General features: G+C 40.4%; 1 protein-coding gene across 10 annotated transcripts in view; it reads right to left on the bottom strand.

Annotated features, from left to right (window-relative positions):
* The window catches only part of HIP1 (huntingtin interacting protein 1), a 79,909-nt gene that overhangs the window by 6,143 nt on the left and 60,526 nt on the right, over positions 1–13,240 (bottom strand). For 5 of the 10 annotated variants that reach the window (XM_034421063.3, XM_087883388.1, XM_034421065.3 and 2 more), the window contains exons 10-25: positions 10,223–10,298; positions 8,892–9,026; positions 8,215–8,312; positions 7,298–7,370; positions 6,392–6,575; positions 5,620–5,708; positions 4,595–4,711; positions 4,336–4,437; positions 3,853–4,047; positions 2,961–3,108; positions 2,694–2,780; positions 2,296–2,403; positions 1,643–1,779; positions 1,325–1,435; positions 907–965; positions 226–319 (exon numbers count right to left, since the gene is read on the bottom strand). In XM_034421063.3, the coding sequence (XP_034276954.1) occupies positions 226–319; positions 907–965; positions 1,325–1,435; positions 1,643–1,779; positions 2,296–2,403; positions 2,694–2,780; positions 2,961–3,108; positions 3,853–4,047; positions 4,336–4,437; positions 4,595–4,711; positions 5,620–5,708; positions 6,392–6,575; positions 7,298–7,370; positions 8,215–8,312; positions 8,892–9,026; positions 10,223–10,298 (1,813 nt within the window). The remainder of the gene's footprint in view (positions 1–225; positions 320–906; positions 966–1,324; positions 1,436–1,642; positions 1,780–2,295; positions 2,404–2,693; positions 2,781–2,960; positions 3,109–3,852; positions 4,048–4,335; positions 4,438–4,594; positions 4,712–5,619; positions 5,709–6,391; positions 6,576–7,297; positions 7,371–8,214; positions 8,313–8,891; positions 9,027–10,222; positions 10,299–13,240) is intronic. The other 5 variants (XM_034421064.3, XM_087883391.1, XM_087883385.1 and 2 more) reach the window with 1 other exon arrangement.

The raw sequence follows: 13,240 nt of genomic DNA, 5'->3' as shown, positions 1-13,240 counted from the left end.
AAATCTGCCACCCAATCTTATTACATGATTCAATAAACGAACAAACAGCAGGAGGTTTCATTCGCTCTCTCTTTAAGCAAGAATTAGTATGTTTGCCTGTCTTACCTTTAATCAGCACTACCATAACTGCTGGTATATTTTTTCATAGAAATATGTTGTGGTGACAGTAGAGCACAGCATGTGGGAAGTGAAAGTTATCCTGTTACAAGACTGGTACAGACTCACCCTTCCACTCTCCACAATCTCTTGTTGGAGATCCTTGGAAGCCAACACCAAAACCTGAATGGCCTGCATTAAATCTGTGCAGGACCCCAAAATCCTGCAAGATACAAAACCAATGGTAGCAGGAGAAGACAAACAGAGTAATCTCACTGTAGGATTCCCAAAAGCTTTTTTCTGATGTTTTTGTGCACCTTTTTGCATCACTTTAGTAATGCAGTTAACACAGTTTCCATTCTTCAACTAGAGTGACAGCAGGAGGCTTATCTTTCCCTTCTAGAACTTTGTATCCTAAAAAATGCAATTGGTAAAGCTGTGTATATGTGAGTGGGAAATGAGCTGGTGATGGTTTTAAAAGTCTCTGCTTTAATCTATGGGAAGTCTGCATTTGTTTGACTTTTCCTTGGTGTCCCAATGCTAATATGAGAAGGAGGTTGCAAGGGCACATGTGGGTCTGCAATCCATTATACAAGCACACGAATAAGCAATGCTAAATGGACAAAGCAATACAGCCCAGTTTTCAAATACTGTTGATGCCATGTGGGGGAAAATTGCATGGCAGATGTTGCCATTCTCCCTCTCACCCATAATTTCCCCAACATTTAAATTCACCAGGTTCAAACTTCTTTATAAACGGCAGGAGATAACTAGCATCTGAAGGCATCAGTGCCAGCCTTTAATACCAACCTCTCGTTAACCTCAAACTTGACTCCTCTGTCCCCTGCTCGTGATTTGTTCAGCATCTCCTGTTTTAACAAGGGGGAGAGGTGGGTCAGAGTTCAGATTAACACATCCAATATCTCAAACAATGGAAAATCATTTCCACTTAAACCAGGGGTGTCAAACTCGCATCGTCACAGCAGCGTCATGTGACATATCAAGACTTTTTTCCCCCTTTGTTAAACCGGGCGGGAGGCGGAGATGCATCTGGCCCACGGGCTGCGAGTTCGATACCCCCGACTTAAACCTTAACCCCAGAACCCATTCTTCCAGGACATGGAACTGCAAATAAACTCCCAATTTCTCAATCTAGAAATTCTCTTTCTAAAGTAATTTCACATAAGGACGTGGGGCAGAGTGAGAATCTAACATTTCAGCATCTCACCTCAATCCTGGCAGCTGCTATCTCAACGGCGGCTGCCGTTGCTGCCATCTCTTCATCGACCAGATCCCCCAGTTTCTCTTCCTCAACATCCAGGCCTTTGGGCCGCAGATCCTGCAGATTGAAAGATAATGCATAAACTGATCCTCTTTTTCTCCTGTTCCTCTTGTCTTCACATGAATCTTCCTCTGTAACAAAAGAGGACCTCAAAACTCCCCAAAGAGAGATTTCTCTTCAGTGGCTCACTGATCTGGATAGCTGCCCCTGGATCAGACAAGGACTCCTGCTTCTCATTCTTCCTTATGCCATGAGGTATCCCACCTGTCCAATTGAAGTGATTTGGTTGAGACAATTCCTGACAGCAGCGCAATCAGCACTTTCCAAGGTAGCTTTATCTTTCAGCATTCCCAGGTAGTGCAAGGTCTCATTCCCACATTGCTTGCTGGTCTCCAACAGCACTGGAAGCAGGCAAGAAAAGGATTATTCTCACTGGTATGACCTAGAAGATGCTTATATCTCTCTCCCCCTGATATACATAGATATGGGTATGTGTGTATATGCATACACGCATGTAAGCATGCAATCAGCAAGTGTGTGTGTATCTCCCCAGTCTACAACAACTCTGGCTAGCATACAGTAAATCATTTCTGATATATAATTAAAAACACAACATCTGGAAGAACAACCATTCAAAAACAATAGAACACACAGGACCAACCACTCAGGACCTGAGAAAGAAGCCATGTTTTTAGAGGTGAACATGGCCAGGGTGGGGGCCAGATGTTTCTCAAAAGAGATGTTCCAGAAGGCAGATGCTATGACAGAGAAGGTATGTTTTCCAGGTTCTATCATGCAACACTGCTTAATGGAAAAACCTGAAGCATGCCAATTCTACCCAGTTTTACAGGCGTGTAAAAAACAATGGAGGACAGATGGCCCCTTAAATAATCAGGCCCCCTGCCATGTATACTCACAATCAGCAGATTCCATGGGGGCCATGTGCGATGTGGCACTAGCCTGCAGAATGGCATCACCAATCAGGTGAGCAAAAAGAGGCACACATGATAACAAACTGCTCACATCTAGATGGAAAAAAGAGAGCACGCGAATTAAAGGAACGTTAACAAAACCCTGAACCTTTTGAACCAAAATGGATAAGGGTGACACACATGCTCACCAAGGCTTTTTAATGCCACATGAACGACAGTGACCTATGCTTTTTTCCATTTTCCATTTTCAAAATGTTAGGAATTTTGCATTTGCAGGAATAATGCATTCAGGAATGCATTAATTGTGTATGTTGTCAAGACTTTCTATCTGCATGCTTGCTATGTACACTGCTGTTCAACTTGTGTAGTTATGAACGTCTCACCTGACTGGTCAGAAAGGTATTGGCTACATGCTTCCTGTAGCCGCTCCACACATTCAGAAGCTGCACGGGTCCTTGATAAAAGGTAATCTATGCAACAACAAAAGTATACATTACATAAGCTCTTCTAAGAAGTATAACTTGAAGCACAATTTTAATGTGATATATATACACACACAACTATATCCATTTTTAAATTAAAAATTAGACATTTTAGTAATGAAGGAAACAGCAACTGGCTCTACACCTCATTTAACCCTGCCTGCTAACCTGCAGAGCTTGTGCTACTGATATGAGTGGGGTCTTCGAGTTGATTGAGAGCATCCTGTACCATCTGTTCAGCCTCTTTCACAGCACACTGAAGGAGCACAAACTGTTTGTCCAGGAGCTCCTGCTGAAGAGCCTGTGTGTTGCCTTCCTAAGAGCAAATGAAGAGACACAGTGATGCAAAGTATCAGTGAACCATGTATGTCTTCTGTTGGGACGGTTTGCAAATTAAATTGATTGTGGTTGGTGAGGCTCATAGAAGAGATAGAATTATACAATTGCATTTAAAACAGGGGTGAAATGCTCCCGGTTTGGACCGGATCGCCTGATCCAGTAGCGATGGCGCCGGGTGGTTTGGAGAACCGGTAGCAAAAATCCGTGCTGCCGCCCCACCCCCCCATGCCCAGCTGAGCCGTGCGATCATCAGAGGCTTTTTCTTTTTACTTTTAAAAGCATTTTTTCTAAAACCTCTTCGGCCGAAGAGGTTGTAGAAAAAATGCTTTTAAAAGTAAAAAAAAAAAAAGTTGGCCATGCCCACCCAGTCACATTCCCCCCCCAAGCCATGCCCACAGGACCGGTAGTAACAAATTTTACATTTCACCACTGATTTAAAATTATATGGAATGGAATACACATTCCATTCACTTCACAATAGGAAACGGGACTAAAATATTGGTGCATTTCAAGACTAAGGCTCAATTAATCAGAAAAATCACTAGAAGGTTAGAATGTTGAAGAGACTATTGGTGACCATCTTCTCTCCTGGCTCTGGAAAGAACCTAAGATCCCAACTGAGAAGAGGGTGAGAACATTTCAGATCTTTCCATGGTTTGAAGGAAAGCTGGTTCTGGACTCTCTCAGTAACATACTATCCATGTAATCACAGCCAACTTACTGTTTCCCCCAAGCGGTTCTGCAACTCCTGGATTGTCTTACTGCTGTATTCCTTTTCCTTTTCAAGTGAAGCCTTTAACTGCTGTAGTGCAGCTTCCAAAGCCGCCATCTGCTGATCACGCTGAGCCATGGTCTCAGTGAGAATGTCTTTCTCTTGCTTCAGGACAGCCAGATGAGTGGTGTGCTCTTCTTCAGACTAGATAGGCAAGGGAGGAGAGTGAAGGAAAAGTGGAATCTTATTTTCCCTTGGAGTATACCAGTTCCAAAGAAAGCATACAAAATGGCAGCCATAACCCTATTTATCTCCAGGGATGCCATTGGCTATTTGCATTTGGTCCTCTCTCTCCAACTGAGTCATCTAATTTTCTATTTCATTCCACATGCCTCTGGTTTTTGTTTCTACTCATTTCTACTCTTCAAATGGTCGCTGGGGTCCTGCTCTTTTACAGCTATATTTATCACAGAAGGGTAAAGAAAGACCCACCTGTGCAGTGGAATCAACAGTGCTCTGGAGACATTGAAGCTCCTGTTTGCTGGCAATGAGCTCTCTCTTCAATGTTTCCAAGATCTCTGCCTGTTCCTGTGTCTACAGAGAAAATGATAGGAGCATCAAAAAATGATTGTGTGCTCTTCTCAAACAGCTCCCTCTACCATTTTCTGATATTCCTACCACTGTCATCCTACATTTCATTTCTCTTCCAACAGAAATGACGATCCTTCTACTTCTCTTGGCATCTCCTTACCTTTCGCTGGGCTTGCTCACTCAACCGCTGAAAGGAGTCCTCAAGCTCTTTCTTGTCACGCTCTGTGTCACTTTGGACCTGTCTTGCCATAGTCACCTGCTTGGTGACTTCAGCATTCTAAAGGACAGAACAGGAAGGCAAGGAAAGAAAGAAAGGGAGGTTTTAGCCACTGGCCATCATTGTCCTAATAAAGTGGAGTCCTCCTACCTTATGGGACACTCTGAAGGGAGTGTCCAGTTTGGCCTAGTAGTTAAGGCATCAGGTTAGAGACTGGGATACCATCAGTTATAGGCCTGCCTTAGGTATCAAAGCCAGCTGGATGATTTTGATCCCATCATTCCCTCTTAATTCAACCCACCTCACAGGATTGTTGTTATGAGAAAAATAGGAGGAGGAAGGAGTGTTATGTATGTTCGTTGTTTGAGTTATTTATTAAAATAATAAAGGCAGAAAACAAATAAACAAACTTCTCCTTGCCTCCTCACCTCGTAAAAGTTTTGGGGGGAGTTCTAGTAACTCTTCTGGCTGGAGCACATGTGCCATGATGAAGATTCCTGGAGAAGCCTAATATTCAACATAGCTTTTTCTTGAGTCCTTTTAATTTCTGATTAATACTTGGAAAATTTTGCAGATCTCTTCAAAATGGCAGGCATACCAAATAATTTTACTTAGCCCAGTTCAAAAATATATTCCTCCTTCTTTCCATCTTTGCCTGACTGTTACTTTTCTAGACTATCTTGAACAGATTTAATTGAAACTGTAACTGGTTGTCTAAGTGAATGAAAAATATATTACTTAGTGTATATTTCTACAGAGGATGGCAAAGAAGCATATAGCTGACCCAGACAATCTCAAATCTCTTGTGTCAGTATGTCAACTGTTAATAAGGGTTTAACCTTAACTCATTTCAAAGGCTTTTTGCTTTGCAATCAGTGAATAATCCTATTTCAACGTGCAGAGCCAAGCAAGATGACCCCTAGTTTTCTCTTAGCATTGAACAATTGAGGGAAGTAGGAAAGCATTACCTTGCGCAGGAGGTCTGCATGATTCTGTACCAGCTCACTGTACTTTTCCTTTAGCTTCACATAGCGTTGCTCTGTGGTTTGTGCTTTCCCTATAACAGAAAGAGACAGGACCTGGCCTGTGACTGAAAGGAAGGAGGGAGGGAGGGAGGGAGGGAGGATCACTTCATAACACAAGCTGAGCCAACCACCTCCCTCCAGTGCAGCTCTCACTTCAGCCCAAAACTAGGGAGGACTGGGGCCTGGGGCCTTTTTCCTTCAGCCCCTCTGCCAAAGGAATATCTGAATAATCCTCCTCTCTCACATGCTCCAATTCTAAACTGGAAGATCAATTCTAAAACTGAAGCCCTGCTTCAGAACAGTTTGAGTGCCACATCTGGTTAGCCCAAAGAAAACTCACTGGGAACTGATTAAACTCTTCTCTGGGATGGTTATTATGGCATTTTCAATCCAAATACAAGTCCTGCTTCTATAAACTGAGGCCAGGCAGCCAGAGTGAACCAGCTTATTTGTTAAGGAGGCTGACAGATTATTAGTCTGCCTATTTTAGTACATTCTGAAATGTTCCTTAAAAATTAGAGCCAAAATAGGTATCAATTAGTTTGCTATCATGGTCTATGTGACTTCTATAAGAAATTAATTTTAACTGCTTTCTAGTAAAATGACTGTTCAGTGAATGGGCCACATATCTGCAATTTGTGATTGATGTCTAAACTACAATCTTTCTATCTCTGATGAAAAAAGGCCCAGTTGTCAAATTTTTTTCATTGCTTACTCTCAATCTCTGTCAGGCTTCGCTGGGCTTTCTCTGTGTCCTCGTGCCTCTTTTTCCATTCATCCAGTTCTGTGTGCAAGAAGTCACTCTCATCCAGTGCCTGCTGCTTTAGGTGCTTCTGCTCTTCCAGCTCAGCTTCCAGCTCACTGATACGCCCCTTCAGCTGCATCACCAGGCGGTGACTCTACAGGTACCATGTTTAAAGAGAGGGTGAAACAGAAAGATCACAAAAACCTCATGGTATTGAAGCGTTTACACTGTTCTGGCTATGCAGTTAAACACACACCGCAACAAATATATCAAGACTGCATATCAGGTTGGAGTTTGGTCCTTAACTTTGGACTCTGCCACTATTAGTTTTTTAAAAATGCCATTCCAAAACTTTCTTTTTAGAAAGGTTGACAACATAGACAAACAGAAAAAGGTAACTACCATCAATATTTCTGGTTACTGCTTTGGAACAATGGTCTGTGAGGGAAGTCTTAACATCCTAGCAGTCTACATGCAGTCTATCAATGGTGCTTTAAGTGATAACAAATGCAAAAAACCGTATTCTTAGCCTGCATACCTATGGATCAATTCATCCTGGTCTAATGTAATTGAGAGCAGAGAAGGTTAAAAGGAAATACCTGGCCCTTGCTTCTGATTACTATTATGACAGCAAAAATGAAAGTCTATATTCAGTTCTAGCTAAAGTAGCATTTTGCATTTCTGGAATGCTTTATGACTTCTTTCTGTATATTAAAGCAAAGGACAGCAGATCCCTCTTTTCTGTATCTCTTGGGATTTTGTATTTTTCTGGTTTTCCTACATACTTTCATCTCCCAACTAGAGTCCAAAGCAAATGTGAGTTTCTGTATTTGGGCTTAGAAAAAACATCCCTGTGATAATAGACTTTAAATTTACCTCAGCTTTGAAGTTCTTGAGTTCATCCTTAAGGGCATCAAGTTCTCTGTGCAGCTGTTCAATTAACCTGTCCCTGGAAGGAGGGAGAAACACTTGGGCAAATTGGATATAAATATTTTTAAATTGGATGGGAGGAAAACAAAGTCAGACCTCATGACTACATGCAGATGAAGAAAGCAGTTGAATTATTAGCAATAGCACTTAAGACTTATGTACTGCTTCACAGTGCTTTACAGACCTCTCTAAGCAGTTACAGAGTCAGCATATTGCCTCCAACAAGCTGGGTCCTCATTTTACCGACCTCAGAAGGACGGAAGGCTGAATCAACCTTGAGCCGGTGAGATTTGAACTGCTGAATAGGCAACAGGCAGTCAGCAGAAGTAGCCTGCAGTACTGCATTCTAACCACTATGCCATCATATTTTAAGAAGAGGTTCTTGATGCTTCAAAGTAAACACATTACGTTCTCTGTCAAAGGCAATAAAGCTTACAGATGCTTGGCTGTCATGCTATTATTTCCATCACAATGCCATTTGTGTAGGGATTTAGAGCATGGCCAGTGCCAGGAATACTGTGCAGAAGAAAAAAAAATCCACATTCTGAAGCAAGAAAACATAAACCCAAAAAGAAAACAAATTTCTATAGTACTAATTTGTATTTTACAAACATATTCCATGTTGCAGAGAGGAACAGGATACTTATTTGTGTAATTATATTTAGAAATTACTCCCATCCCAAAAGGAGGTCTTGCAATTGTCACTGTCCCATACATAAAGCAGAGATTATGAAGATGTTTCCTGGTAAGCTATTTTTGGTGTTTTCATTGTATATGAAAAAGTATCTGTCAGCAATAATGAAAGTAAAGTTTCCTTTTAAATTAATAAAGGGCATAGTAAGAAATGAATAATAATCACTCACTTGTCATCCTTGGTCATCCCATTCTGGCTGTTAAAGTTAAAGGGATCATTGCTGAAAGAACTGCCAAAGATGTCATCAAACTTATTGTCAAAGAGACTCTGAAAGATAAGATGGAAGCAGTTAGCTTCATGAAAAGATAAACTTGCCTTGCACACCATCCTAACTCAAGGAAAGAGGGACTTGACTTAAATTTCAGGGAATTTTCAGTAGAGTGACTAATCAGAAAGAGAGGGTGGGAACAACAATTATTGATACTGAAGCATCAATACTGGAGCTCAATTTACAGATAGTGGAGAGCAGGCATTGTTTCTAAATCAGCAACCTGGAAGATAATCTCCCCATTATTTTGTCACCAGGAAAACCATTCAAATCCACTTGATTTCTCCACTCTGCTTCCCCCCTTTTTTTGAGAGAGAGAGAGGGTAATCAGATCTTTCTATTTCATAGAAAACAGCTCTCCATCTATTACCCAAAGCAGAAAAGCCTAGAAAAAAAATCTTAGCACTGATTTTCCAACTCTTGAAAATCTCTGTCAACAAGTCAGGCAAAAGCTGAATAGTGACAAAGTTTGCTAAACTGAAATACTATTTCACATCATCATAACCAGAACAAATACCTTTTTCTTGGGATGGGCCTAGATTTTCTATTCTTCAAAGGAACTCTGCCCTTCCGCTCACCTGCTGTGAGGAAGTTTCCATCTCAACAAGATCCATGATGGGTTCACTGTCTGGGGATGAAGCTTCCAATGGGATGACAACAACAGGACTGATGTGTTCAGAGAGTGCTGAGGCCCGCAGAAAGTTGGGGGGATTCTAGTGCATGGAATGAAGAATGATACAGAACTGTTGCACTGAAGAAGCATATCGCATATACTAAGACAATACTGTAGTGCCCAACGTTATTGCTCATTGCCCATTTTAGCATTCCAAAACTACTTGTGGTTGGAGAAAAAAAACCACCTTTGCAAACAGATTTGCACCTAATTCATTTGCAATTATATACCAGTTAATTTATTCAAATTTTTGTTTAGATTAGCTGCTTAAATTATAGACTCTCTGACTATTACAAATCAAGGCTGTTTACACTAACCACAAAGAAAGACTGCAAATTTATGAGATTATAAACTGATTTACGAGGGTTGTAGAGGATTGTAAAACTGTGCCCTAAACTGCAATAAGACACTGAAGATTCTATTTAGCTGCAATTGTCCCTCCACTTTCTTCTGTGGATTACAAACTATAAAAACTACAACAGGAAAGAACCTCTTCAGTATTATTAGATTACTAATTTTCTATAATCTTTTACACTAAATACAAGCTAATATTTCATTTTTTTACTCTCAGTTGATACTATTTTTTTTCTTTTCAGCTGAGATTTTACTCTTCATCTTTTATTCATCTGTCATTTTTAATACATCTGTGGGTTACAAATTATATCTAGAGAGCAACCTCACTTGCATTTAAGTTCTACTGCAACATTAGCCATAGGAAGGACCAAAAGGAAAACTAAGAAGTGCTTGAACTAAGGAGAAATTTCCTGACAGTGAGGACAATTAACCAGTGGAATGGCTTGCCTTCAGCAATTGTGGAAGCTTGATTACTGGAGGTTTTTAAGAAGAAATTGGACAGCCATTTATCTAGAATGGTATAGGGTCTCCTGCTTGAGCAGGGGGTTGGACTAGAAAACCTCCAAGGTCCCCTTTATTCTGTTATTCATACATCCAAATGTCATAGTTCAGTTATGACCAGTGGTGGGTTGCTCCCGATTCTGTCTGGTTCTTGAGAACCGGTAGTAAAAGCGGCGGGAGGCTCCACCCACTCGCCCTGACGTCATATTTGGCAATCTGCGTGCACTCCTGTTGCGAAACGGTAGTAAAGGTAAGTAGAACCTGGTTATGACATACAGTTCCCTTAAGTCATAGCTGAAGCAGCCTCAGCATAGACACTATGAACAAAAGTGAGAACAGCAACTTTATGGATGACATTTACAGAAACTCATGGGTCCTCACCTCAGGCAGCTGTGGGATCTGAATCAGCCTTTTGAAATATTGCAGGTTGCTGGAGCGATAGAAGAGATCCTTCAGCCTGCAAAATTTAAGGAAAGATATATTAAAGTCTAGCAAACTTTAAACAATAATCTGGGCAGTCTGTCAGACTCAGAGGGAAGCAAAATGATATGGCAATCCAGAACCAGGAAGGTCATTCAAGGTCAGAGAAGAGACATTAAATAGCAGCAATGAAGAAATGATAATGCGAAGCAATTGGTGTAGAGGCATATTGACCCATCCTACCACTCACTGTAATATTTAGATTCGCAAAACAACTCATCATACTCAGCAAATAACAGCACTGGGCCCAATATTGTCCTACCGATAGAATTTTGTGTTTATTTAAGCTGAATCCAAATTTCTGGGAATTTTTTTGTACTAGATTCAAGATTGTTTAGAAAGCAGCCAATGGAAAAATGAATTAAATCCATAATATACAAAACAATGTGTGTTGGACTCTGTGCATTAGAGTGGGTGGGGTTTTTTTTTTGAGTTTTTGGTGTTATATTTGCATCTATGGCTGTTATTCTTATTTCAGTTTCCACCTGTCTATTTATTTTGCAGGTTTGTTTGTTTTTTTGCTTTTTTAAAATTATTGTTAGCTCCTCCAGAAACACTTGTTTGAAATGTGTGCAGTCATATAAATTGAATATGTGCATGCATATGTCAATAAATAGAATCATAGAATAATAGGGCTGGAAGGGATATTGGAGGTCTTCTAGTCCATCCCCAAGCCCAAGACAGGAGAATCTATTTCATGCTAGACAAGTGGCTGTCCAATCTTTTCTTGAAGACATCCAGTGATGGGAGCACCCACAACTCTTGGGAGGCAAGCTCTTCTATTGATTAATTGTTCTTACTTTCATGTGGTATAAACATAAATACTATAGCATATGGCAATGATGGTGAACCTTTTCGGTACTGAGTGTCAAAAAGGGAGCATGCGTGCATCTGGGCTGCAACCCGTAAGAGGAACTGCCCAGGGCGCATGCGCCCCCCCCGAAAATGAACTTCCGGTTTCAGCTACTGAACTTCCGGTGTCAGCCAGCTATTCTTCCGGGTTTCTGGTGCGCATGTGCACGCAACTATCAGTTGGCCGGTGCACATAGTCACATAGGAAAATGGAAGACCAGCTAGAAAATCTAGTTTCTGGCACTGCCGCATGCAAAAAAGCCAGCTTGATCGTCACACGCATGTGCACGCCAGAAACCTGGAAGAGGAACGGGTGATGCCATCCAGGCGACATGGCTCCGCGTGCCACTTCGGGCACACATGCCATAGGTTCGCCATCACAGGCATATGATATAAATAGATATTGCTCTCCCTCTTTCATAATATTATAACTAAAATCACCTAATGAGATTCAAGTAAATTAAAAGCCTGAGTGGTGCAGCAGACTAATGCTACTGTTAAAGGTAGTATTTAGCTTCCAGCTGCCTGCAATTACTGCGAGTTCAATTCTCACCAGGCTCAAGGCTGACTCAGCCTTCCATCCTTTCTAAGGTAGGTAAAATGAGGACCCGGTTTGTGGGGGCAATAAGCTGACTTTGTATAAAATATACAAAAGTATGAAGGCTATTGCTTAACGCATTGTAAGCTGCCCTGAGTCTCCGGAGAAGGGCTGCATATAAATCAAAATAATAATAATAAAAAAGGAACTGTAGCTTGAATATCAGCTGTCACAATCAACAACCGTAGGTGATCATTGCCCATATATCCTGCTTATAGTTTTGTACAAATCCATAGTGGATTTTTACAAATCCACCAATAGTGTTTCTCTTGGGTTCTTCTTTGAACATAACTTGAACCCAAGGCCTTGCTCAGTTGGAAAAGCCCTAGTAAACTCAGCATAGGAATGAAATTTCTAAATATGAGTAAGAACCACTATTTCTTGGTGAGCAGTCAGTGTTGTCTTATTCAAACATAAAAGAACAAAAGCATATTGGTATAATAATATAGTTTAGAAATTAAAGCAGAATTGTCATTGACAAATTCTAGAGGGATGAGCCCACAATTCAAATATAGTTAAAGAATACTATATGTTTAAAAAGGAACAGAACTAATAAAAATAAATCCTTGACATGTCCTCCTTAAACATCCAAGTAAATTTATATGGCAGCACTGGAGAGAGTATCTAGGTTAAAATAAGTGGGGAATGAATGAAGCCATTGCTATCATACTGATATGCCCAGTTAAGGATAAGGTATGGAGGAAGCATTTCAATAATGCTTTTGAAAATCTTTCAAAAAGATATAACGTAGAAGTGCTAGAAAATTTTAATTATTTTGACCAGTCGGGAAACACTCTGCCAAGTTTGTCCCTCCAGGAAATTCCTGAGTTGCTTGTTAATCATTTTCTATTTTGGAAAATAAAGAATCAGCTATATTTGTCCTTATGCTAATACGGAAGTAACAGAAATATTGTAGGAAAGTGACCATGTAATGCTGGAGTTCTTCATTTTTAGTAGAACTAAAAAGAAGTATAGGAAAATGTGGACTTTAATAAAAACAGCAGTCACAAGTAGAATTAGAGAAACTAAATACGAAAGAGTTCAAGATATATGAGAGGTTCTAAACATACTAGAAGCATAATTGAAAATACTAATCCTATTAAGGGAAAAAATAAGGAAAGAAACAGCCAAAAATAATATTGAAACAAAAAAGGACACATATAGGAAATGAAAAGGAGGTCAGGTCTCTAAGACATAACCTAGAACCATAAAGAGGATGTCAAGAAAGTGAAATCACAGAATAAGCATACAATTTCTTATTTTTATTAGATCCTATAAAAATAAGGGGGGGGGGAGCCAGTTTGGCATAGTGGTTAAAGCATTAGGCTAGAAACCAGGGTATGAGTTCCTAACTTAGGCACAAAACCATCTGAGTGACCTTGGGTCAGTGACTTTCACTCAGTTCTAGGAAGAAAGAAATAACAACCACTTCAAAAAATCTTGCCCAAAAAACTGCAAAGTACTTTAGG

The sequence above is a fragment of the Pantherophis guttatus genome, chromosome 1 (genome assembly GCF_059756535.1).
Source record: "Pantherophis guttatus breed Tessera chromosome 1, ASM5975653v1, whole genome shotgun sequence".
Classification (NCBI taxonomy): Eukaryota; Metazoa; Chordata; class Lepidosauria; order Squamata; family Colubridae; genus Pantherophis; species Pantherophis guttatus.
The sequence above is the reverse complement of the archived record's forward strand: the minus strand, read 5'-3'. Positions and strand labels throughout refer to the sequence as shown.